Source organism: Styela clava, chromosome 6 (assembly GCF_964204865.1).
Source record: "Styela clava chromosome 6, kaStyClav1.hap1.2, whole genome shotgun sequence".
Classification (NCBI taxonomy): domain Eukaryota; kingdom Metazoa; phylum Chordata; class Ascidiacea; order Stolidobranchia; family Styelidae; genus Styela; species Styela clava.
The window spans coordinates 10,735,153-10,760,209 of NC_135255.1; the positions used below are offsets into that span (position 1 = coordinate 10,735,153).

A 25,057-nucleotide genomic window follows, 5' to 3' on the forward strand; every position below is an offset into this window, starting at 1 on the left:
TTGTATAACACCGTTGATAAAGGAATTGCGTAACTTTTCTAAAAACCAAGGTAACTTGATGCACAACAATGCGGCCGGGTAGTATAGATGGAAAATTAGCAGAATTCACCTGCTGAGAATATAAAAGGTTGAAAGGCTATAGTTGAAGGCAGAAACGACAACAACGGCCTCGCATCGCAACAACAATTCGGTAAAACAATCCTTAAGTTTACTTCATGAACTGAAATCCGGAACGTTTCAAAACAGTTTAATATTCAAGTGACGTCATTCGAATTAACCGTCAGTGAATTTGAAATAACCCTTGTGTGTAATTGTCGCCATATCTGATTTATTTATATATTCTACACAATAATAAATTTTTAATTCATGTTTTCGACTCTATTATACACAACGAAAAACAATTTGCGACCTAAAATTACATGGTTGTAGCAAACGCAAGCTTGTTATCAGGCAGCTGTTGCCTCGTTAACCTACAACAGTTTGCACGCAATCTATTTAAAATCCTGCATGAAGCAATTGGCGCTTTCATGATTTTATACTGGAGTTACTTATTGAGTTTGTATAGTTGTCTTTGACTAATGTTAAAATCGGACGTGAATGGTAATTTGTACAAATGGGGGGCTAGAAAAAAGCACTCTATATCCTATTTCTTCTATATAGGCTTTTAAGATAACAACGCGCAGTAAGGTTTTCAACACATATAGAAGCCATTAACAATTGACATTATCGTCTAAACTTTACTCTTTGAACGTTTGCTTGTATTAAATTAAAATTTCATAACACCATTGGAAGAAAACTATAACACAAAGTTTTGGAAATGCATTAGACTTAAAAGGCATGACTATGAGAGTCCCCAAAGTTATCTTTAATCAGCTTCGTGCACTCTGTGAGAACCAAAGAAAAAAATTATTGAATCGAAAATTTTCCGTTTTGTCGTCTATTGTAACTGGAGGACATTAGCTCAAATCTAGACGAAAGATCAAATCTAAGACGAAAATGTCAACTTTTAAGCTAATTACTATCTGCCATGAAACAATTTCAGATACTGGCCAATTGGCTTCAGTGTTGATTACTAATCAATTTTTGATATTTGTAACAAATGTGAACATGACGGAATTTTTATAACATTAGAACTATTATTAAACTTTAATTCTATTCTTGATACACTTTGTCAAAAATAAAACTTTCAAATGCGATATAAACTAATTGCAGAATATTATGATAAATATATACGAGAGTTTCTCAAATGCTGCGGAAATGATTGTCCTATGCACACATAATGTTGAAATGAGATGTAATCACATACTCGGAGCTGCCATTTTTTTAATATAATTTCATAATGGATATATATATATATATGTGTGTGTGTGTAAGGAAAGATCGACCATAAAACAAATTTGTTGTACTTATTTGATTGTAATCATAAAGTGGCGACTTCAAGTCTAATCAATACATATGATAATATTAGCCATTCTGGTATAATAGCAAGGTTTTCGGAATAATCGCCAAACATAAAATGAGAAATGTTTTCAAAAGAACTTGAAGAATATTCCGAATAAAATCGTGTCATCAGGAAGATACGTGGAAATTATACTACTAAGGCTGCGCATTTTCGAATGCCCGATGATTCCAGAATTGAATATTTTTTTCGAATCGAATCTCGAGTACTTTGAAGATATGCAATTGTTTGTGACTTTTTTTATTGTATTAGGTCCTCAATACACACATAAATTGCTGAAAACATAGAATCCATCGTTCAGGCCATTCGCTGAGCGTTCACACACAATAAGAAACATTTTTCACCAGAACCTCACTATAGGAAGAAAAGGATCATATGTCAGAACTGCACTGTAAAAATATGGCTTCAATAAAAAAAAATTGAGGAATTCAACTCGACTCTTGGCGAACAAATAAAAACAAGATGGTGGTGATTCGAAATCTCTGTCTGAACCGATTCGGATAACTTACTATTCGATTCGAAATGCCTAACCTTAAATTATACATAGCTTGTCGAATGCTTGTCTGAACATCGACCAACAACGCATAGTTGGTGACCAAAGTATATGAGTTTGTCGTTGCTTGATATCACGCCCAGTAGCAGGAAATAATATTCATTATATTTATGAATGAGCTCACATCTGACCAAAGATTCATTTTGTTGTAGTTGATTCAATGAAATAAAATAGTTGTTTTTCTTCGGCAGTGTAAAATTTGATATGACTTGGAATTTGTAAAAAATGGAGAGTCTTTTTCCGGGTGGTGGTGTATAACAACGAAATATATCTGTAATATTCCCAGCTGAAGTTGTTCGTGATCATTTGGCCATGTGAATGTAACTCAACACTTTCAATTAAGGTTTTATTTTATTAATAGAACTGTTTGTCATCACCTTATTATTTGCGGTGAGTATGTCATTGCAATATAAATATGCTTAACTTCTATTTGATACTGCATCAAACGTACTTATCTGCCTTTATAAATTAGTTACATAGCTTTAATGCTTCTGGCAACAGCAATAATTCATTTATTATACGTACAAACTGAGATCCAAAATTCTAATTCTATAGGTTAAAAATTTTATTGGTAGCAATATTTTATTGCAGTACATTATTTTCCGTATTATTGATTACAGCAAAGTAATACAGATATGTGATATATATAATATTACCTTTCAATTGATTATTTTTAACTGAACTTGTAGTAATATTTAAATTTGAAAAGAAAATTGAGTATTAAAAGTGTGAATAATTTAGTAGTCTGAGTTGACGATCAAATCTTGCTTCATTTCTAACTTCATTGTAATTTCATATAGGCATGATTTGATACTTATACACACCACCTGAAGCACACGTTAGAATGACATTTTATTGGTCGTTAATCAAACGAGTGAAAAACGTATTTTAAAACAGGAAAGTTGAATGCAGTTCACATTAGTTCACCAGTGCATTCAATTAGTAATAATCCCAGTGGATTTCCGTTCATGGGGACTAATACTCTTTTACATATTCGACTTGTTCTCAGAACTAATAAGGATATCATTAGGAACACTGCAAAGTTCCTTCATATAACTTTACAACATGCTTTACAAAATACTATCACACTTTCAAGAACCTTACCCGCAACTGTAGCAGTCGGATTTGTGAGCTTGTGTGCATAAATAAAGCTTTAAGGAATGTGTATACCGGTATTAGCAGATTCCTGTTGAGAGATTATTTGCTTACAATATATATTAAAAACATAGATACATAACTTTGAAATTGAATTGGGAGAGATAGCTTTGAACGAGTATTTTAGTTTGCGCCACGTAACCACATTCTCCATATATATTCCCGAATTTTGAGTTCGAATTTTCTTTAAAATTCCAATAACCAACTGCAGTTAGAAAGAATATTAGTTTAAATTCATTCTCAAAAGACTTGGTACATCATACATGAGAGCAATACTAAATGTATATAACAGCAGCTACACGCGATTATTCAGTGATATACGAGATAACTTCGACGACGAAATAAATATTTATTATTTAGCTTATGCATACAGAATCATTTGCCAGACTCTATACCTGTTTTTTTCAATTTCTTTCTTTCAACATTAATCCAAGGTATGATTTTGAAGAATAAGATTCAGTTTTTATTGCATAAAGTTAGATTCGTTGTTATATATTTCAGTTTTCGTAAAACAGAATGCTGCTAAATTTCTATTTTTCCGAAATATTTCCAGATTTGAAAATTGCAGTGTTGATATTCTTGCATTTTCAATATGATACCATGCATCCCGCTGCCTTTATATAATCTGTGTTTATGCCGATATTCTGTAAATATTGATTATTAAAATTTGTATAAATCGCGTGCTTCACTGGCGAATGAATGTTACAGAAGGACCAGCTATTTGAACAATAAAATAAATATAGGACTCCCGCTATTTCAAATTCCAATGTTTGAATTCTAAACAATTTAATTATACAATAAAACAATTACACTTAATGCATTACAGTGCTTTAATTGCTTACTTAGAACAATCATAATAGATTTCTGCTTAATTAGAAGTCGTTTGCTAAAATATTTGTACGTTTATGGCTAAATATATTCTAATTTGAGATTAAAGTTGCTCTAATGACATCTTTGTTGCATTCATAATTATACCATGAAGTCTTGAGGCGGTCACAGAATCGGACAGATTTTTCGTATTGGATTTTTTGTATTGGAATTACGTTGAAATTTACTTAGCGCTGTTTACTGCGTGACATCCGAAACGCTTGTTGTATTGCAATAAAAAGGGTCCAGAAGGCGAGAAAATTCAGAATATATGAAAGTATGATGAGTGTGTGTGTTTGCATTCGTTCTTCCATTCGAGTAATGGTAATATTATATATAGTGATTGAACGGCCGTTTAGAATGAACGAATTTATTAACCTTATATCGATAATATTCATGATTGAGTAATCCGACAAGTTGCTTTTGAATTTTAATAAAACTAAAATAAGAGTCTGAAAAATATTTAGTCAACTACGACCAAAACTCAAAATGTATATTACCTATGTAATAAACTCATGTCATATTGCCATTAGGCAGGTGTAGCTCATTTTCTCCTCAATGTGGGTGAAACCTAGTCAAACCACAGAAATATGTGCGTCATTTGTTATCTGTCGTTTATGGAATCGAATTCCGCTATAATTATCTTAAGATACCACAAAGTTTCATGAATATGATGTTATCGACCGACATGGAAAACCGTTTTCAGACTCCGACATAAATGGGATTACCAAATTTCATGGAATTATTTCTGCATCTTTCTTGTTTGGTTCGTTCTCAAGACATCTTATCATAAAAGCTTTTCGTAAGGTTGTTTGTACGTCCAAATTCATTAACTTTTGGCTAGGCATATCGCACCGATCGGGTGCGGGAGGATGCCAACTCTCGGATTCGCATTGTATTTCAAATCGAAGTCACTAATCGGCTATTTTACGTATCTTGGTAAAATAAACCATTTTCATCGATGATTTATCATGAAACTTGAGACAGTGGGTGATATTAAAATTTCATCGATATGGTTGAAATTCTCACAAACAAAATAAGATATGTCTGAGGTAATAAGATATGTAATACAATAATAATCATATGCGGTAGATATAGCAAATAAAAATTCTATTTCTTCTTCCCTTTCTTCCCCTTTTTTCCTTTACCTCCGCCACCTTCTTCTTTGGGACCGATTGGAATTCCATAAACAAGTCGAGGAATAACTTGAAAGTAAGATTCAATCCACGGTCTAAAATATGAATTTGTTCAATGGAATAAAAGTATACAATTTTATTTATATATAAAATTAGATATTCTTATTTGTATTTAATTTATATTTCCTACCCATGCAATATTTGTACAAATATGATCATATTATTTTGTGGATATATTTGGCAATTAACGACAAGAAACATAGGAAAGCTAAAATTTGGCGTCGAAAGACTTAAAAGCTAGGAAAACTCCCAGCTTATTTTTTCGTTTACCTTGACAGTTTCTTGAAGATATTATAATTTCGAATTTGATTCTCAATGATTATGTGTGTGCTAGCTTTGAACTGTGACTCGTGTTTGACGACAAGCGATTTGAGTTTCGATCTCGTGATTTTGGATATTTTCCATCATCTTATATATATATACCGTCATCTTCAATGCATTACAATTTATCTTAAACTCAAATTTCCACAATTTTTTGAGATTCTAGAATATGCTAACAATGAAACACTAATTTAACTTGGATTTTACGACCTACATAAACTTTGTTTGCAATTAAGGAAGGATTTTTTTATCAACGCAATAAATTCAATGTTGAATTGACCGCATTTCTTGTTTTTGAGCTCGGTGTCTCTTTCCCACTTTTCCCAATACTCATGTTGCATTAACAACATTTCAATCAATTACATTTTTAATATTTTAAAAGTTGTTTACCATCAACATGACTGCGTACATTTTTGTTTTTGATATGATATAAGATAAGATTTACAGCATCTGCGTCACGGTATTTTACACTGATTTTAATTTTAAATAAATTTATTCTTTTTGTATTTAGAAATTTATTTTTCAGTCGTCTGATCTATAAATTTTTAAGCATCTTCGCGCACTATATCTTTGAAATCATCCCAATCGTACGTCCGGGAATAATGCTTTCACGGCGCCTGAGGGCCAAAAACAACCATATTTACCGAGGCATGTATACATGTGACGTCATGATACGTGACGCAACACTTTTGTATTTTAATTGCAAGGTGTACGTGTTGAAACTTCAAAACATGAAATGTACTGTACATTCTATCGCGAAAAAATAAAAGCCTGTAGGCATGGAGTATATACCGATGATAAAAACGCCGGTATCTTTTTTTTATATAAAGTGCGCTTACCTCGACATGTTGTGTGACATATCCAAAAATACTGCTTGTCGATGCATTTCCTGCCAGTATAATTTCTTTAATTCCAAAAGTTTAGCTAGTTCCTCGTCCGACATACCATTGTTTCCATCTAAATAGGAAGGCTGCCAGATTCAAATATTAGTATCTAGAAATGGTGTCTAATACGTATGTAAATATTATAGAATTTTAAGAACGGATCAACAGCTGAGCGACACAAGACTATATCTTAGACAAGATATACCTTTTTTATATTTAAAAATTAGTCATAGTGTGTATCTTCGTGTCGTAACGTCTAATGAATTTAGGCACCTTCTAAATAATCAATAAATGAGTACATTTTAAACAAATTAATATTTAGTATGATTAGGAAACGAAAAGGATGTGATGTATGTTTTGCGTATTTATACGTGATATTCATATTTCTTGAAACAAGAATTCCATTTGAATATGAACTTGAATAGACTGCACGTTTTTAATCTTGAATTTGATCAATAGATTTATGAGGATAAATTAGCCTACTAAAAAGTAAAACAAGCAAAGTCGGGGGTAGTAGGAATTACATGATTTTTTTACAATATATATTAATGCTATGTTTAAATATGGAACAATCTGTACCCTCTTATGTTTATTAATTTATTGGATTGACTTCGTTACGTTTATTTTAAGTTTAAAGGGTATGGTTTATATTAATAAAGTGACAACAACTCGTGGCAAAATATTTTTGGCATTGCTAAAAACGATTCAGTGTATTTGACGTAATCTCGTAACTAGAATCCATATTAGTAATGTTCAATTATAAATTATTTCATAGTTTTCATTTTTTACTGTCAAATATTATTAACGTATTTGTAACATAACGTGTAATGCATTTGCCTTTAGTGAAAAAAAACGTCATCTTCTAAATTGTATTGCTGTTGTGATTATTTAAAAACTTAAATCTGGTCTCGAGGGATGGAATTGAATGCCTATTCGAGGTTGTAACTTGTGCAAGCGAGTATCAACGTAGCTATCGAGGCAGAGAATTGAGATTTATGAATGCGTTTATGGAATTTAATATGTTAATTCAGTAACTAAGGCGTGTATATAAAGCAGTTCTAATATAGTTTTTAATTCAAATTAAATAGGCTACTTATAGTCATTTTCTCACGGATCTCGGATGAGTCTCATAAATCATAGGTTTGCATTTAGAAAAGTTGACATATCATGATTTGGTGTAATTATAAATATAGCCTGTAATATCTATGTAACATTTAACGTAATAGGTTCTCTCTCAAACAATCTTATCCTTTTAAAAATAGGGTGAAGACCCGTGGTTATGAATTGAGAAATCCTTCACTAATGCAATGAGAATAAAATCTTTCAACAGCGCCCATTAGGTATGTGTATTACAAGCCAGTCGCTATTAGCACACCGGTAAATGTATAATAATCGACTCCAATTATTACATACAAATTACATATCAGACTTTACAATGATTATATCATTCACCGTAATACTAAATGGTGAATGATTTGGCATCGTAAGTTTGTTTCATTAGATTGCTGTTTATTGTACGATCCAACCACAGTAGTTGGTAACTCTTCTATGAGATATGTTGAATATTAGTCAATGGCGTGACCATAATTATTCATACCTTTTCATATTCAGAGTTTAGGATTCTAATTATTACCTCCCAAACGAGCAAATCGGGTGAGCGGAACGCAAATTTTAGAAATAGGTAGGAAAATCTATCAATCTCGTTAGCATTTTTAGTTTAGCGGATTAGTCTAATTTGATTTTTACCAAAAGATAACCAACACTTTTCCCTAACAACGAGAGCAATCAATATTGACCCAAATTAGAGACGATGGGGAAACACCGAACCGCGGTATATGAGTCAAAGAACAAAGATCGAATAACAAAATTTAGCTGGAATAAGAATTTAACGATCTATTTGACTTTTCAAAAATATACCTTGCATTCATCAGTCAGGATAATTGTAGTAAACGAGTTTCACTGTCTGTCTGCCTGTAACCGAAACCGACTATTTTTAAATCCATCATTGTGTCATTATGCTGCCAAATAACGGTCTGTCACGCTGTATTTACTAATGTAATGTTCGGTTAATTTTAATGTCACTTATTCACGGTTAACTGTAAATGATTTAAAGTATATATCGATCAACTTCTTTTATTGTTGGATCATATAATGTAATTGAAATGAACTCATTACCAAAAGTGTTAAAGCATCTTTTGCCAAACAAAGTAATACATTGGTGTTACGATCTTTTGTGAGGATTTGCATTGGTTGGACAAAATACGCCAAAATCATAAAGGGCTAAGTGAACGTTGTTTGAACACATTATCTGGATATCGCTTCCGCTTTAAAACCATTAGCGATATGGCTCACCCTCCAAATAGTTTGCATGTCCCGAGTGGATATCGGTAGCTAAATACTAAATCTAGTTATACATTTACAATATTAAATGGACTCCGACTTATTAATACAAGTCGTATATTTGAATGATTGACAACGTGCATCGTGCGTCATAAATTCAGACGAGACGTAGCAAAGCGATGAATGAAAAACTTTAACAAATTAAGAATGGTAAAGTGTCTGTTTGTGTTTGTTACTTATGCTGCGTTTTATCTCCAGACAAATTTATTACATTTTTGTCAATGCAAAATATCCTGGGCATTTCAACATATTAGGTATTAAAGGTATTAGTTAAGGTGGGATATGGCGACTGTAGCTACTACGCTTTTTCCAATATTATGTTTTTAATATATCATTTTATTAAAGCACGAATATATCGATGCTATAGAAAGTCATGGTTACTGTGCATGTGCAGTCATCAAATTACAGAATTAACATTAATGAACGTATAGTGTTTAATTAAACAAAGTATACGGCGATGATCTAAGTCTGAAATCAGTTTGAACTTACCAGCGAAACTGCCTGTGGCTAGTAAATTTGTGACTTAAGTTTTCAAATGCTTTCGTATCGTTTTATTTTATATCTCATCATACTGGCATCGACTGATATCGGTCATCATAAATATATTAAATCGGGTAATATAGTATCTATGGAATACTTGATAGTGACAAATGAAGTTCTATTTTCCGCAAATTTTGATGGGATTCGAGTACTTTAAAGGCTTACAACACCGATAACAGCCAAAGTCTAATGAATTAGGTATTCAATATTTATTTGTGCTATGATATAATGCGTACCTGCTTGCTGTGTTGACTGGTTGGACTGCTTTTTCGCCACTTTACCACCCCCTTTCTTTTTTTTCTTATCGCCTTTTCCTTTCTTCGCCATGCCGTGTCAAGTTAAGGCGCAACTTAGCAAGAAAATGAATTATCCCTGCAACATGTTTGTACGAAAAACATGTAACTAAGCATCTAATACAACGCCCTATTGAAGATCCAGTGTATCTTAGCGTCTATCATCAAATATTTATTATCCAAAAGTTAAATTGAACTATAACAGGGAATATCTTAACACTAAAGTGTCTATTGTTACATCATAATCGAATTGAATTATTCATGATTTCTCTAAGGAAAAGATGAATGAAGCACTTTATGAATGATTGGCTCTTCATCAAAATTTTCTATTTTTTCACAGAGTCAATCTGTTATTTGGTTATTAAAGACTTGGAATTTTGATTGAATATTGTGTGTATCGAATCAGTTTATAAATACAAATCACGCGCTATTTTTAATCGTACATTAACCCTAACAAGAGGTTAGATAGGTTTATGTTGTAAGATTTAATATTGAAACATAATACTTTCCCATTGAAACAGATATATTATATATACTATGCGGATTGAAACACGATTAGGTAAGAAGAATGATTAAGTACACTTTTCTCGTCTACCAACTTCCAACCCACAACCTTTCACAAAAATAACTTATCAAAAATTGTAGTTCCAAAAATAATATCTCTGGAATAGCTAGGATAATTGACAAAGCAAAAAAAATGATTAACTACACTCTTCTCGTCTTACAACTTGAAATATTTTTGTCAAATATTTTGTGCATTTTGAATACTTCAAAGCCAATATTGCATGACAACATTTGGCTTTCATCCATTCTGATATTATAATTGACAGACTGCCATCCATTTAATTTCGTTTGTCGCCTCCTTTTTAGGAAGTTGCATTCAGCAATGCATCATATTGACTGCCAAGTAAAAATGTTAAAATAAATTGCGAGTCGGTGAACTAATTAGATAAGCATGTTTAAAGCATTTTTACTGCTAAGATGGTAGATTGGAATTGATTTAAAAAAATAAATTAGAGATGTCTGAAAAATAAGTTCTGCTCATAAGAAATGTAACCTTGATCGATAGTGTTTGAGGCGTTGAATTTAATTATTTTTTATTAAAATAATTTCAAATTTGTTCGAAGGAACGTTCGAGACAAAGATTTGTTGTTAGTAACTCTATAATTTAGTCTATCTCATTCTTCATGCCAAAATCATCATAAAATGTGCTTAGTAAAACGTTTGTAAAGCGCAACTTCATCTTGTGATTCCGTGTTTTTCAAGCTACATTCTTGTCAAAATGCATACATATTGCATAATGTGGCATATTTTCAGGTAGCAGAAAGCCTGGGAAATCGTGAAATATTCATTATATGCTTTTACAATAAAAGGTCTGTCAATAATTTGGAAAAAAAAATTGCGTTCAACAAAGCTCTTTTATTAAATTTGAAAATCCGCGTTTGACGTTTGATTTTTTTTGTTAACTTGGACTTATACGCTTGGCATATGAGGTAGAAATGCCAACCGGAAGATCTGCATACTTGGAACGCACGTTTATTTAATGTATGGGATTTTTAAACGAAGGTCGTTTGTATATAAAAAAAGAAAAAAAATCTATGGATGGATAAAATTATATTGTTTTATTTATTCGTATAGGCGGATAGTATTTATTTTTGGTGCCACACGATAAAGTTGTAAGAGTTACAAGAATGTTTTTGTAAAATAATGTGTTTATCACTTGTATATATTGCAGAGATGTTATTGTAAAAAAAAATTATTAGAAAAATAAATGAGTTACATCAATTTTGTGACGTTATTATATCACGAGATAATGAAGTATTTGTCTGTAGAATCTGATATGACTTGACAGTAGTTGCCGACTACGTTGGGTTTCATCTAGAGACCACCGGTTCACAACCAGTGGACCATGGCTCAATTCTGAACCACGGAAACATTCCCAGGCGGGCCACAGACCTATTAAAATTGCTGAATTAATTGACAAATTGGTTTAAACTTTGATTGTATTAGCTATAAATGATGATACTGTTTATGCTACTGAGTGGTTATTCCCATTTTAATTATTGAACTGAAAGTGTTATCTTTGTAAAAAAAAAAGTTTTTTTTGTAGTTTTTCTCTTAGAATTTTTTGTGCAACTAAAGTGGACCACTGAAGAACAAAGGTTGAGAACCACTAATCTAGGCGGTGAACTGCCATGGTATTATATTTGATTTAATAGCATATAATGATCGATATTACAATACCAAAGTATTTGATTACATTTTATACATCGTTTATATAACTATCTTCTACACAGCGACTGTTTTGCAAATGTATTTCTGCTTGTGATTTGTTTGCAATTAATTGGTCCGTTATATTTATTTGCGGGCCATACAATGATGCATTTGGCACGAACGTCATTACTTATGCAAAAACGGAGTCAAACTCTAATGGATAATATTGGTAATTGGACATGCATAATTGCCACCAATTGCACTTAGGAGCTGTCACCTTGATTAACAATGCACTGCGCTAGTAAAGCATTTCAGAATTCCTAGATCAAGTAACTCAGTTACAAACTACAAGTAGAAACAGAATTAAAATACTTTTTTATCTTATGTGTACGTGGTGATATTTCTGCGGAATATATAATGTTTAATGGAATATTTCTCATATAGTAGGTGTGTATACAAAGCTGACATGTTATATGCATTAGTTTTCCTGAACTTGTAATTTAAAGGAAATTTACCTTACAAATCTAGAGTACTATTCATTTATCATTTGATTCAAGATTTTTGTCGTGTAGACCAAATAGAATGATTTGGTTGGTATAGCATGTACGCAGGCTCGAGTTATTATACTGTATTAGTATAAGTCCGTATTACCGCATCAACATCGGTGTAAGTTGTGTAGTAACTCAGCAAGCAACTCCGCATACCAAAAGCCAGATTTGTGGTAAATTTTATATATATAAACTTGAAAATATGTACTTTTAAGTATGTTCAGTATTATCGCCGCACTACATAAAAATCTCAGATAATTTTTGGATTTTTGAATATACATTAGGCTGTGTATGATTGTTCTGTTCCTAAAATTAGAATTTGATTCTTTATCAATTTGTATGATTTTTATTTTAAATCGATATCTTTGTGTTGCTGTCTGAACATGATTTTATTAATTTCAACTGTTGTTTTCTATTCCTATCAATTAAACTTCCATCATGAAATAACCACATGACTACTTGTCATATCCGCTTCTCATTGCCTAATACACACAGAAGTTTCACTTGCATACGTCATGGTAATGTCATACTTCAATCTACTTTTTCTTGATACTTCAATGAGACTTCAATGAGATTCTTCTTATTTAGCCATAGGCTTTTTTTGGATGATGATTTATATCAAAACGTTTTCTCGTCTTGGGCACACTTTTTATGTGCATTTGTAGGTTTAGGAGCTTCGTTGTAAATTAGATCATTAACCTGATATTTTATAGTGTGGAACTTAGAAAACTATGAACTTTCCTAGACATATTAAAATTTATTTTAGTTAGAATTAGCTCATGAACGTAGTTGTATAAACTTTTAAATTTGACATTCTTCTTACCAATCTGAATGTTATTGGAAAGTTTTCACCGCCGTTGCAGATCTATTTTTAGATATATTTTTGATATATGCAAAAATTAGACGTATGTAATGCCAAAATACTTGATGTTAAATAAAGTTGGCAAGTACGGAGACAACAAAACTTTCATTAACTCACAACCAAATTTAGATTCCTCATTATCAAATGACGTCAAACTAGTTTAGAAGCTTTCAAAGCTGTAAATGGAGAAAGTATAGACAATTAGCAGAAAATTATTGTTGCATGCGTATTTTAATAGTTTTAGATATGACATATAAGAAGTTCTTAGTCGGGATTGTTTGAATGAATAGTGTGCATCGGGGAGATTTGGTATATATTTGGTTTCTTCTGCATGATGGTGTAGCTGTTTTTTGATAAATATACCTACAATTCTTTTGCCCCCGAGTTTGGTGTTTGAAGCTCTAAATGTTTACTTTGTATAATATTTATTTGTAATATTTTTGAATTGGAGTTTCTAAACGGGCAAAAGGCTAGGTATCGGTCGGAACTTTGTTTTTGCTTCGTCATTCCCCATAACAAATGGATTAGGTTATGTGGAAAATAGAGTATACGATTCGATAGTCCAACAGGTATAATAATATACATCCAAAATTAAATTTATATCTTTGAAACCAAAATGCGACAAATGATTCATTCATTTAGAGCTGGAAATCTGCGTGAGAAATCTCACAAAATTATTAGTTTGAAAATGCGTTTTTTATGCAAATTTCCAGCAAATTAATTATTGAAATCCTTCCAGATGAAATTAGGATTCGAAAAATAGATTTATTTTTTATCTGATTTAGATGCGTCAGTATATAAGAGCGTAAGTGTTGAGCTTGGCAGTCAAATGAAGATGTCTCCGTAAGATAGACGTAATGAAATGTTGGAATAGGGGTGGGAAAAGTCAGGAAAGGGAACAATCTGTTACAATATGAAGATTTGTATTTGTCATTATAAAATTAAGAAAAAATATAAAGTATGATTTCTAATAGGAATCAATACGCGTTTGAAAATATGCCAAAATTATAATTATCAAAGCTTTAAGCTATATTGTCGAAGGCTTTAAGCATTAATTGAGCAATTAGGGACAAAACAATTGATTTTAAGTCTAGTCACTGATAAAATACCTTCAATGATTTCGACTTTCAGAATCGTAATACAGTGCTTTCAAGACGTGACTCACAATAAGAATATTTCTCATAAGTAATCGTTTTCTTCTTCTGCACATTGAAAATGAGCTGGGAGATTAACCGTGTTAATATTTTTAGAATAAACATTGATTGATTAAAAAAGAATGCGAAATAAAGTAACCCTCGTAGGTACTGTACCAAAAACAACACAATAAATTTCGGTTAAGATTGTTAGTTACTTTTCTTTAAAGTATTATCTTTAGAAGTATTACATTATACAAGATCGAGAGCACGGATTTTGGCCGCCTCTTGCAAGCAAACGATACATTCTTCGTTTGATACATGCGTATCAGTTAAGTCGAATAATGCATTCAATTCATACGCGAATATTTATTTTCAATTTAGTATTTCAAATAAACGTAAAATATAATTGAATGTTGTTTGGAATATAATTATTTTTATTCCATAACATATGTAATTCAATTTATAATTAGTTTTTGAGAGTGTATAAAATATATCAGTATGTGGTTACATTATTCTCCTTAGGATTAAAATATGAAATCAATGAAAAAAAAAAAATTTAATATAGTCAATTCTATTGCACAAAAATGTGCAACTGGGAGAAAATGCTTTCAGTCTTCCCAAGTTGAATCGTGCAATATTTTTTCACGTGTTTTCGATCTTACGTGATGCGTAGGAACACCAAAAATCTGACCGAAACTGCCAACAAACGAAACGAAAAATAAATAAATACTGACTCGAGGTATTTTGAAGCATTATTTATATACTTTTAGATGTGGTGTATCAGTACATTTTTGTCTCGTGTGGACAGAACCATGTATTTTCAATCGTCATGAATATGTATCATTATAGTTTATGCCAATTGAAAAGAGACAGGTGGAGTGATATCATTTGAATATGAAAATATTTTGAGACCATTATTAAAAGTTAACAAAATTTAGTAAGGTTTATTGTAAAGCTGTGCAACGGAAAGAATTAAACTAACGGTATTCGTTGCAGTGGAATTCCGGGTGTATAATCTCTTTTTTACATAAATTGATACATGGAATTATTTGCCTTCCTCCATATATGTAACATGTACGTGCTGTGTGTGCTACGACCGTAAACGTTCATAAAGAAGCAGCAGGCATTGCAAGGTGTTTTGACGATGCCAATATGATATACCAAGAATAATTTGTGCTGATTTTTCATCTGGTAATATTATCACATCAGTGGTTAGATAAGCGTTTTTGGAAAGCGCGGAAGGTAGAAGTTAGAAATTAAAGTACAACTTAAATTAAAAATTTTATAGAATTTAGAAAATTAATTAATTATGAGCCGAAAATAGTAAAACACAAAACATGAGTTATTAATAAAACAAGCAAAAAAGTGTTACGTGCAAACTTATAATTAATCATTGAAACAGATTGAGATTTCCTGTTATTTGACCTAAAAATAAACGCTAATATGATCTTAAATTTAGGGCCAGTCCATTAGCAATATTTTTCTTCAAACTTCAATTCATCATAAGCATTATGGCATTCAATGAATTGAAACCCAATTTCAAATTCTATTTTCCACAGCACGAGCCTATCAAATTTATTAAATTGCGCCAGTAAGACTGGACTAAATTACTGAGCAATGGCTATAGTATTATGTATAAAGATTGAACATTTGAACTTCGGAAACACTGTAAAGACTTTCTTTAGGGAATAGCTATTTGTAGTGCATATGAATTCTAAACCAAGAACTAGGTTACGCTTGCCAGAATAAGTGATATAATCTGTTTAAGAACTGAAAACCCAATTTATATACTTAATATAACGATTTAATAATACCTTAATAGAAATTTCAGTATTAATCATTTTGACTGTCAAAATATTTGAAAATTTCATGTTGAGTATTTGATTTTTGTTTTTTTGTGATTAACTATCATTCGAAGTAATCATTCGAAAAGTGTTACTTCTCTGCCTCAAAAGTATTTATGTTTAGCAAATGTTAAGCAAATAATCGCCGGTGACGCAAATAAAAACGACCCTTATGATACATTCAGAATTAATTTAATTGCCGCAAATCCTATGTTTAGCGGAAATCATAATTTGTTCTCATACGTATTCATGTACAATGGTATATTAATTAACGCCCTGGACTCGCTGTGCTGGTAATGATGTTTCTATATCTCATGTTAGCCTCGTGAAATTTAAAACTCATTGTTTCCTTTTGTTTGCTTATATTAAATATTATTAACATGTTTTTACAGTAATATTGTATGCACTCTTAGTTTTTAATGCTTAAAAGTAACGATGAGACCAGTTTTTGGAATAATATTCACGTTACTCGTACTTTACGGAACAAACGCTCAGACTGAAGAACAAATAAGACAGCTTCGAATCGTCTGTTCTCGAGGTTTGCCACTTGTTTCGAGGGAGATTGAGATGTATTGTTGTGACCTACAAGTGCCGACATTCAAAGAATATTGGTATTATGCGGGATACTACCTTACGCGCCACATGGAACTTTTGAAAACATGGAAATGTCCTCAGTTGGAAGAAGAGTGTCAGACCCGTCCGTACGCTTTTAATGAATTTTTGGAACTAACCTACGATCAATTTTGCAATAAAACTGCATTGGAGAAGAAATGTACACCCGTGGTTCAGAAGGTGGTGAAGTCGACATTAACAACAAGTTATTCAATGACGTCTATGACGCCAGAAAACGAGACAACCACAAGCGGGGATGTAAGCACGGATTGGGATAATCTCGTTGCCCAACTTGACCCGGCAACTATCGATATAGACGATCTAGTCAAACCATGCATACAAGCCGCTCAGATTGAACCACCACATGGTGGATTTGGAGATTTTTTGGAAATGATGACACCGAATATTCCGTTTTGCACAATGGTTTGGTGTGGATTTTCTCAATCTGCTGTTGAAAGAGAAGGTGGACTTCGAATTTACGACTGTATGCCATCATGGTGAGTAAAAAAATTATCAAAATACCTAGTAATAGTATTGTAAAGGTAGAATTAGCAAAACCGAATACTTGAAAAGTTACTTTTGACGAAGTACTCTATAAATAGTAATTCTGGTGCTATACTACGCACAATGATAATAATTTATTTTAAACTATTCAGAAAATATAGATCTTTTGTTATAGTTTTCCATCATAAAGAGATAATAATAGATTAAAAAGGAATTCACAATGTCAAATATTAAATTTCACTTATTTATTCAATTAGGTGTAAAGCGAATCTCGTGATCATGATGTTGGTAGTAATTTTACTTGGAATTGCTGTCGTCGTGGCCAACATCGTCGTTATTGTTGTATTTAGCACTACACCAAAGTTGCAAAACAGTCAGGCTGTGTTCAAGATATCGTTGGCAACGGCGGATTTATTGATTGGAGTTTTTGTTCTTCCAACATGTGCGGTTAGTTTGTCCAAAATAACGCTCGGTACAGCGAAGATGGGAGAAGTCTATCATCTAAAATTGCCGGAAATTTCAGATCCTTTGATCGACTGGACGAAAGTACCTATGCACGGTCGCGATGGAATAACGGTGAACAAAACGACTGGCTTTTTTGAGCTAGTCTTTGACACACCGTACCTGTATGCAGTTGGTTGCGTTACAACTATTTCTTTCCTCGTGTCAATTTACACTCTTATGCTAGCAGGATTTGACAGACTGCTGGCTGTTCACAGACCTTTGCAGTACCGCCGGCATCGTGCAAAGAAAATTGCTATTCGCTTGTCCCTGGCAATGTGGGCAATAGCTATAATTTTTTCGTTACTACCTCTGATGTCCAATCTTCGATATGGGTTGGTTTCCACCATGTTACTGGCTATGAGTGGCGAATACGTGCTAATATTATACATTGTAGTATTTTTGATTCCTCTTTTACTTGTATGGATCACAAATATCATGGTATATGTAACTGTGAAAAAGCAAGCGAAGAAACGACGAAATATAGCAATGCATGGAGTCAGCCAAGAGAACGAAAGCGATGCAGAAAATCGACTAACCGTAACGTTATCCATTATTGTTGGAGTTTTTACTGCATGCGCTCTACCCGCAACTATAACATCTATAACTGCATCGTCTATTGAAAAGATAGATCCAGTTCACCCTCTCACGTTTAGTAAATGGGCAGACACAGCTATGAATTCAGCCGATTTCATAGCGGTTTTAATTCTTATGTCAAACAGTTTATGGAATTGTTTTATTTATAGTGCACGAAATCGCGATTTCAAAAAGGCAACAGCTGAACTATATCGTAAAATCAAAAGTTCCGTCAGTTTAGCGAAGGAAAAGAGAGCCAGTGATAAAACGCGCAAGATTCGAAGCACAAAAACCTCATGCGCAACGAATACAAAATTCGGTAACACCACGACAAAGGGAACTATTCTAACACAAGAATCGCCAAATGTTTCCTCTACAAAGACGACGCCGAGTTTACAAGAAAAGCAACCAAAAGACGTCGACATGGAAGCGAAAGATGAAAAGGAAAGCAGAAACAATAATCGTGATTCTGTATTTCAGTCATTCCACATTAACGTGAACTCGGATCGCTTCTTCAATTCAGTGATGAGAAAAGTGGATTCTCCAAACAAAAATGGTGTCGCAAAAAAACAAGATGACGGCACGATAACTTCATCACAAAGTACGTTAGGCGGAGATGCTCACTTGGACACTAGATCCGACAAGTTGAAAGACATCGACGAATCCTCGCAAAGCAGTGCCGACGAACAAGACGATGCTCTTTGAACTTTATGATAAAAAATTAGCCACCACAACATATTGGCTCTCACATGTTAAAAGATGAGACACGAACTGAGCGGCGTTCGTGGAGCAAAGAGATCTAAGGACCAAAACTTAAATATTCTTCACGTCTTGATTGATTCCGAAAATACTAAGTGTATTTAATACAAATGGTGTAGTACACGACATAGTTATTTTAAAATAGTATTAGGATTAATTGAGAATTATCTTATATATATATTGTTTACAATGGTTTTGCCTAATGAGGATCAATCAAGATAAGCTCGAAAGGCACTTTTATTGCATGTTTGGTAAAGCGTTATTATGTGTTTTATATGATTTGTACTGAAGCCAATGTAATAGCAAGATGTGTTTCTGCATGTTTTCTTTTACCCTATTTCCTCGGTATATCTGTGTGTTGCTTTCTTCTGTTAAAATACATTATTCCTAATGTTATAACATCTAATGACAGGCAAAAACCTTATAATTCTGATTTCTGCATGTTTTATTTTACCCTATTTCCTCAATATATCTGTGTGTTGCTTTCTTCTATTAAAATACATTGTTCCTAATGTTATAACATCTAATGACAGGCAGAAACCTCATAGTACTGATTTCTGCCAAAAAGCATATAAGCAGTTTCAGCCAAGATATCAAACTTTGTAATCTGCTAGGCTACCAGTTTTGAACAGATGAACCTGCAGGTTCGATAGTGGTTCCGTAAAAACGAAATTTTGCGGTTGTAGCAACGATTGGTGCCAAATGGGTTGGGTAATAGCCCCCGTGACAGGAAAACTGCCAAAAAGTAATATTATGGTGTAAAGATTGATACACGCAAATCAATGTCAGGTCATGTTACTTTTTTTGCTATTCACGGTAGCGGATATCCAACTTTGTAGTCAGTCTAGGCCTAGGCCATAGGTTCTCAAAGTGCTCGGTACGGAGCCCCAGGGCTCCGCGAGAGAAACCCAGGGGCTCCGCGAGCTATTCGAATACTTTTCAAAATACTGACATTTCGTCGCCGATGACCATAATATGTTTTTCACATTGAACACATAATTTCCCACGAGAACAAAAAAGCAATTATTGTCCTCATTGTGGAACAATACATGTATATGCCAAAGGAAATTTCGATTTAGGGAGAATAAACACCGGCGTAAAGATGTTTAAGGTTTAAAAACACGCCATGCTGACGAAAACAATCGGCAATTGTAACAAAATGCAATCGCGAACGTTATGAGCGCCCATTAAATCTTCCAAAAATGTCAAAAGGGAAAAGATTCGACCCTTTATTATTAATATGTTTGCCAAGTGTCAAATTTACAGTTTAAATTAGGTAAAGTTCTTTTAACTTACTCAGGAATATTAATCGGAAAGTAACAATTTTAACATTCATTTTTGGGCTCCGTGAATAATAGTCAACCTTTTCAAAGGCTCCGCAACACAAAAAGGTTGAGAACCCCTGCTCTAGGCTACCAGTTTTGGAATGATGAGCCTGTGGGTTGGGCGGTGGTCGCCGTAACAATAGAATATCTACCAAAAACACCCGTTGACAAGTCGTTTGTCCCTCCGCCGCGGATGATATCAAATTTTTAGTATGCTAGTCTAACAGCTTCGGATGAATGTGCCTAAAGGCTATGCAGTGATCTGCGTACCAAATAAAAATCTGCTTTCATGTCCTGACTTAAATATCTGCTTTGAGAATGTCCGCGGACTGATAAAGAATTTTGGGACCTCCTGAAGTATGCGCACCAAGATGGCGCACAACCTTAACCCAGGTTGTGTACCAGGTCAGGGTTCAGGTTGTGCGACATTTTGGTACGCATACTTCGGGAGCACCGAATTTTGATTCCTTGAGTCATTTTGACTGCTGAACAGACTGGTGCTCTAGACTCAATCCAATGAACGAATCTTGATTCCACTGTTTTGTTATCGTCATTTGCGATCGATGGAAATTTGCCGACAATCCGACAAGGTTCATCTAAAGCAGGGTTGTCCAATTTTTTTGGCCATAGGGCCACATTTTATTTACGAATGATTGCGCGGGCCCCTTGACATGGTTGTTATGTTCTAGTTTTCACTACAACGTCTACAATTGATGAAAAAAAAACTCACAACAAAATTATAAAAATAATGAAAATACAAAGATACAGTAAAGTCAAAATTTTTATCACACACATATATGTCACCAGCACCCCGTACATTGCAGTCTCTTGAAAAATGTAATGAGATGTTCCCAAATTATTCTTTGTACACTGCAGTTTGGATTCTGTAACGTACCGGCAGTCAATGTATGAATTTTCCAAGTTCGAAATATCTCTTAATATGGTTTTATCTCAATCTTCTTTTCAATACTCACTTCAACTAATGTTATTTAGTATTATTTATTAACTAACAGTCTTAATACAACCAAACATTCAAATTGTATTATTGTATTGTACTATTTCGTCCGGTACTAAGCTTTTTGGATCTAATTCAAACGAGAATATCAAATATGATTGGCGTCCGAACTGCAAACTCGTTCCCATCGACGAAATGTTGCGTCGCTGCGCTTGTTTTACAAATTTTATATCACATTGCTTTATACTGAATTTTCGCAACTGTCCATCTAGAAAAGATTTCCAGTCGTAATACTCGTTTGACTGTAAGCTCTCATACGTTTACCGTCAGTGTACCTACCGGAAATTTTTTTTTTATGTCAAACGGTCAAAAATTTTTTCTAAGAACTCCATATGTCTGTGATTCATTGCTTCTTAGCTGTTTCCTAGTGCTTCAATTCCCAGTCAATCGGTATTTACTATAAAAAAAAACAATTTGTTGTTATATCTGTTCTAAATTATTGTCATCTCACATTGTTTTTGTTTATTGGGAATCGTTGTTTTACCCAGGCTTTAGTGGAACCTTTATTATTTTTATAATTCACTTCGCATCCTCCCGGCTATTTGAATTTTGCTAATATTCAAAAATTCTATCACTACGTGGCAGCGGCAAGCACGTTGCCAATGCTCTGCCGATGCCCCAACAATTTGACTCAATACAATACCTTTACCATATTGCAAGTTCTAATCGATGTAATATTTTGTCTTCATAAGAACTCCAGCTTGTGGTATTTTACTTGAGATCGATTACTTGAAGCAAAAATTTTGAATCCAGCAATCCAACATCCCATATTTCTATGCTTGAATAATTCTTTTGTATACATTAAAATTGTTATTGACAAGAATGATAGACAATTATTTGAGTTTAAAGGTCATATCAACAGTGTCACATAAATATGAATGACGATTAATTAATGTGATTAAAAACTGAGTAAATCGAGTCATGGCCAACAACACGAAAAAGAAAATATCCTCGTTTTGTCTTAATGTTATTCACTAACATTACTATCTTAACAAATTTATTTTGCTGCTGATGAAAACATCCGTGTGTGTCCTCTGACTATTTAGGTTACATGTATTAGAAATAATTTGGCTTTTTTCAGAAGAATTAAAAGGACTGGTGGCTTTGTTAGGTCGTTGTTTCATTCACATCTGTTTATTTAACTAAATTTTTTTTTATAAATACAAGGTACAGCGCTTATGGAAAAGTAGAAGGATATGTAAATCGAAGTAGGACAGGTATCTAATTTTTTACAGTAGATAAAAGGTACGATAGTCTTCCATCAGATCGCAACGATCGCGAAACCGCCACAGACGTCATCACACAAAAATTCATAACGTATGCCATAGAGCCCACAGAACTTTTTGAATTAAATTCTCGCTTTTTGTTCTGGGAGGGGGGTGGTTCCCGACCGTCAACTGGTCGTATTATGTTGACATGCTTGCGAAAGATATACTGGCTTTGTTGGGATGACTAAATTAAATTTTATGTACAAGACATCGACGTATAATTATTAAACTTCGCTTGGTGGTGTTGGCATGCGTACATCCTTGATCATGATATCAAAACCACAATAAGATTTTATAACTGTTACGTCACAGGACTTGGATTTTTATGAAATAATGAATATGAATAAACAAAATATTGAGGAAGGCCACAAATGTTGATAATTGGTGTCATTTTGCTTCTTCGGGGGAAAGGGGGTGGAAGTTGTAATCTTTTCAAAATTATACCTATAGTCCACGGTACGTCCTAAACAAGCACAATTTATATAACCTCTTTCGTCTGTCACTAGAAACAGGCATGCGTTCGCAATTTCCTCGGGTTCAGCAATCCTTTGCATTGGGATTTATTTCACAACTACCTTCAAAAATTCTAGATCACCTTGCCAATGCGTTGGTGTTTCGGCCAATTCTGGTAGTGAAGAGTTGCAGCGCACACAGTGTTTTGGATATTCCGTTGCAATGCTCTTAGTCAGTCCTATGACCAGGGGCGCGCCGAGCTTTTCGCTGCCCAGGGATAGTTTCTGATAATGATGTGCCTTATACCCAACTTCAAAAATGATTCGGGAGATAAACACGCATGAATCACGCAATGATCAGAAGAGCACATTAGCGGGAAGGGGCAGTTAGACTCACCATCACCACAAACAGTTACTAAAGACTTAAAACACATCGAGACAAGTACCTGTAATAACGCGGCTAGGATCTTTTGCCAGCTGCAAAGTGCTACCCGGGGCGGCTGCCGCTACTATGATTGCGATGGATGCCCCCTCTCAGCAAACAGTTGACAAATTTCAAAGCCAAATCCACTACTCCCTCCTGTAACAATTACAGCTTGCTTTGTAAAAAAATGAACAAAAAGCCATACTTAGTCATTTATCACTAAAATACTAGTGGTCGGATGAATATGCATGTGTTATTTATTAATGTTATATATAAGTTCGTGTACTTAATCCACCAAAATGTCATTGAACCAGTTATCGTATTTCTATCAATTAGTGGGATGTTTTGTAGATTTTATTACGACATTCGGCCATACATGTGGTATTGTGGCATTTAAAATGTAAAAAGTTATATTTACTGAAAAGTACAAAGGTAACGGCAGACAAATTTTGAAAAAATATTGTGTTCTGTTTCACGTGCCGAAGCCTAATTTATCAAAATATTGGTGAAGTTTTTGTACTGCATGTTCCGTTCCAGCCAATCCATACGTCTTTCATATTTTGCACTAGGTTTCTACATTGTTGAGTTGATTACTATTGAAGAATATTGAACATATCGCTAAATGAAATTAGCCAGTTATAAAGTAAAAGTAATTATTCTTAATACCTGAGAGGATCTATATTTTACCCAACGGTTCTGAGCGACCACGTGGCAATTCGCCAGACTAGTCCGCTATGTGTTAGTTAGACAAACCATCTGCTCAGCTACGGCAACATAGGTATCGACGTGAATCTATACGGTTAGTCGACATGATTTGTAGTTTTAACTTGAAGAATTTGAACGATCAGGTAACAGATTTACGCGTCGTTTGCATTGGCAAGGTGTGTATTGCATTGGTCATTTCCCAATACTATATGTTTGAGTATTGTGTCTCACTTGTGTTCAGAAATAATTTAAAATTGATACGACTGATATAAATTGCTTTAAAGTTGAACAAACTATGCAATACATCAAACTTTGCGCTGCTGACAGATTTTCGAATTGACCTTCATCGTGCAGTTTCTGTGCATGATAACGATTGAAAACTAAACAATCTTAAGATCGATAAGTAATAACATAGAGTGACTCGCCGAACAGATGCTAAAATAAAAATATGAAATAACATGTTCAAGCCCACAACCCCCCAGTAACTTACAAGCAAGGCCCATTGACATATGAAATTTCATTTGGTGCCAGAAACAAACAGGCATTTGCTACTTCTTTGGGTTCACCAAATCTTTGCATTGGTATGTGTGCAATAGCATGGTCTTTAACATCGTCCGTTACGCTATAAATCATTAGGGTTTCGA

At 33.5% G+C, this 25,057-nt stretch overlaps 2 protein-coding genes across 2 annotated transcripts; one reads left to right on the forward strand and one right to left on the reverse strand.

Annotated features, from left to right (window-relative positions):
• Window positions 1–5,082: 5,082 nt before the first annotated feature.
• LOC120331052 (uncharacterized) lies at window positions 5,083–9,850 on the reverse strand. Its single transcript, XM_039398074.2, has 3 exons — window positions 9,612–9,850; window positions 6,391–6,508; window positions 5,083–5,265 (listed from the first exon to the last, which is right to left on the reverse strand). Exons 1-3 carry the CDS (start codon window positions 9,700–9,702, stop codon window positions 5,145–5,147), a joined length of 330 nt encoding a protein of 109 aa, XP_039254008.1. The 5' UTR covers window positions 9,703–9,850; the 3' UTR covers window positions 5,083–5,144.
• A 6,799-nt stretch (window positions 9,851–16,649) lies between these two features.
• LOC120331619 (uncharacterized) lies at window positions 16,650–19,771 on the forward strand. The gene is made up of 2 exons (XM_039398717.2): window positions 16,650–17,381; window positions 17,646–19,771. Exons 1-2 carry the CDS (start codon window positions 16,708–16,710, stop codon window positions 19,168–19,170), a joined length of 2,199 nt encoding a protein of 732 aa, XP_039254651.2. The 5' UTR covers window positions 16,650–16,707; the 3' UTR covers window positions 19,171–19,771.
• Window positions 19,772–25,057: the final 5,286 nt, after the last annotated feature.

What these genes read in the sequence shown, in the direction of transcription:
- LOC120331052 (XM_039398074.2), bottom strand. Translation starts at nt 9,702, where the DNA reads ATGGCGAAGAAAGGAAAAGGCGATAAGAAAAAAAAGAAAGGGGGTGGT. An exon ending in CCAGTCAACACAGCAAGCAG is followed by an intron (nt 6,509 to 9,611) that starts GTACGCATTATA and finishes CTTCCTATTTAG; the next exon opens with ATGGAAACAATGGTATGTCG. An exon ending in ATGTCACACAACATGTCGAG is followed by an intron (nt 5,266 to 6,390) that starts GTAAGCGCACTT and finishes TTCATATTTTAG; the next exon opens with ACCGTGGATTGAATCTTACT.
- LOC120331619 (XM_039398717.2), top strand. Translation starts at nt 16,708, where the DNA reads ATGAGACCAGTTTTTGGAATAATATTCACGTTACTCGTACTTTACGGA. An exon ending in TACGACTGTATGCCATCATG is followed by an intron (nt 17,382 to 17,645) that starts GTGAGTAAAAAA and finishes TTATTCAATTAG; the next exon opens with GTGTAAAGCGAATCTCGTGA.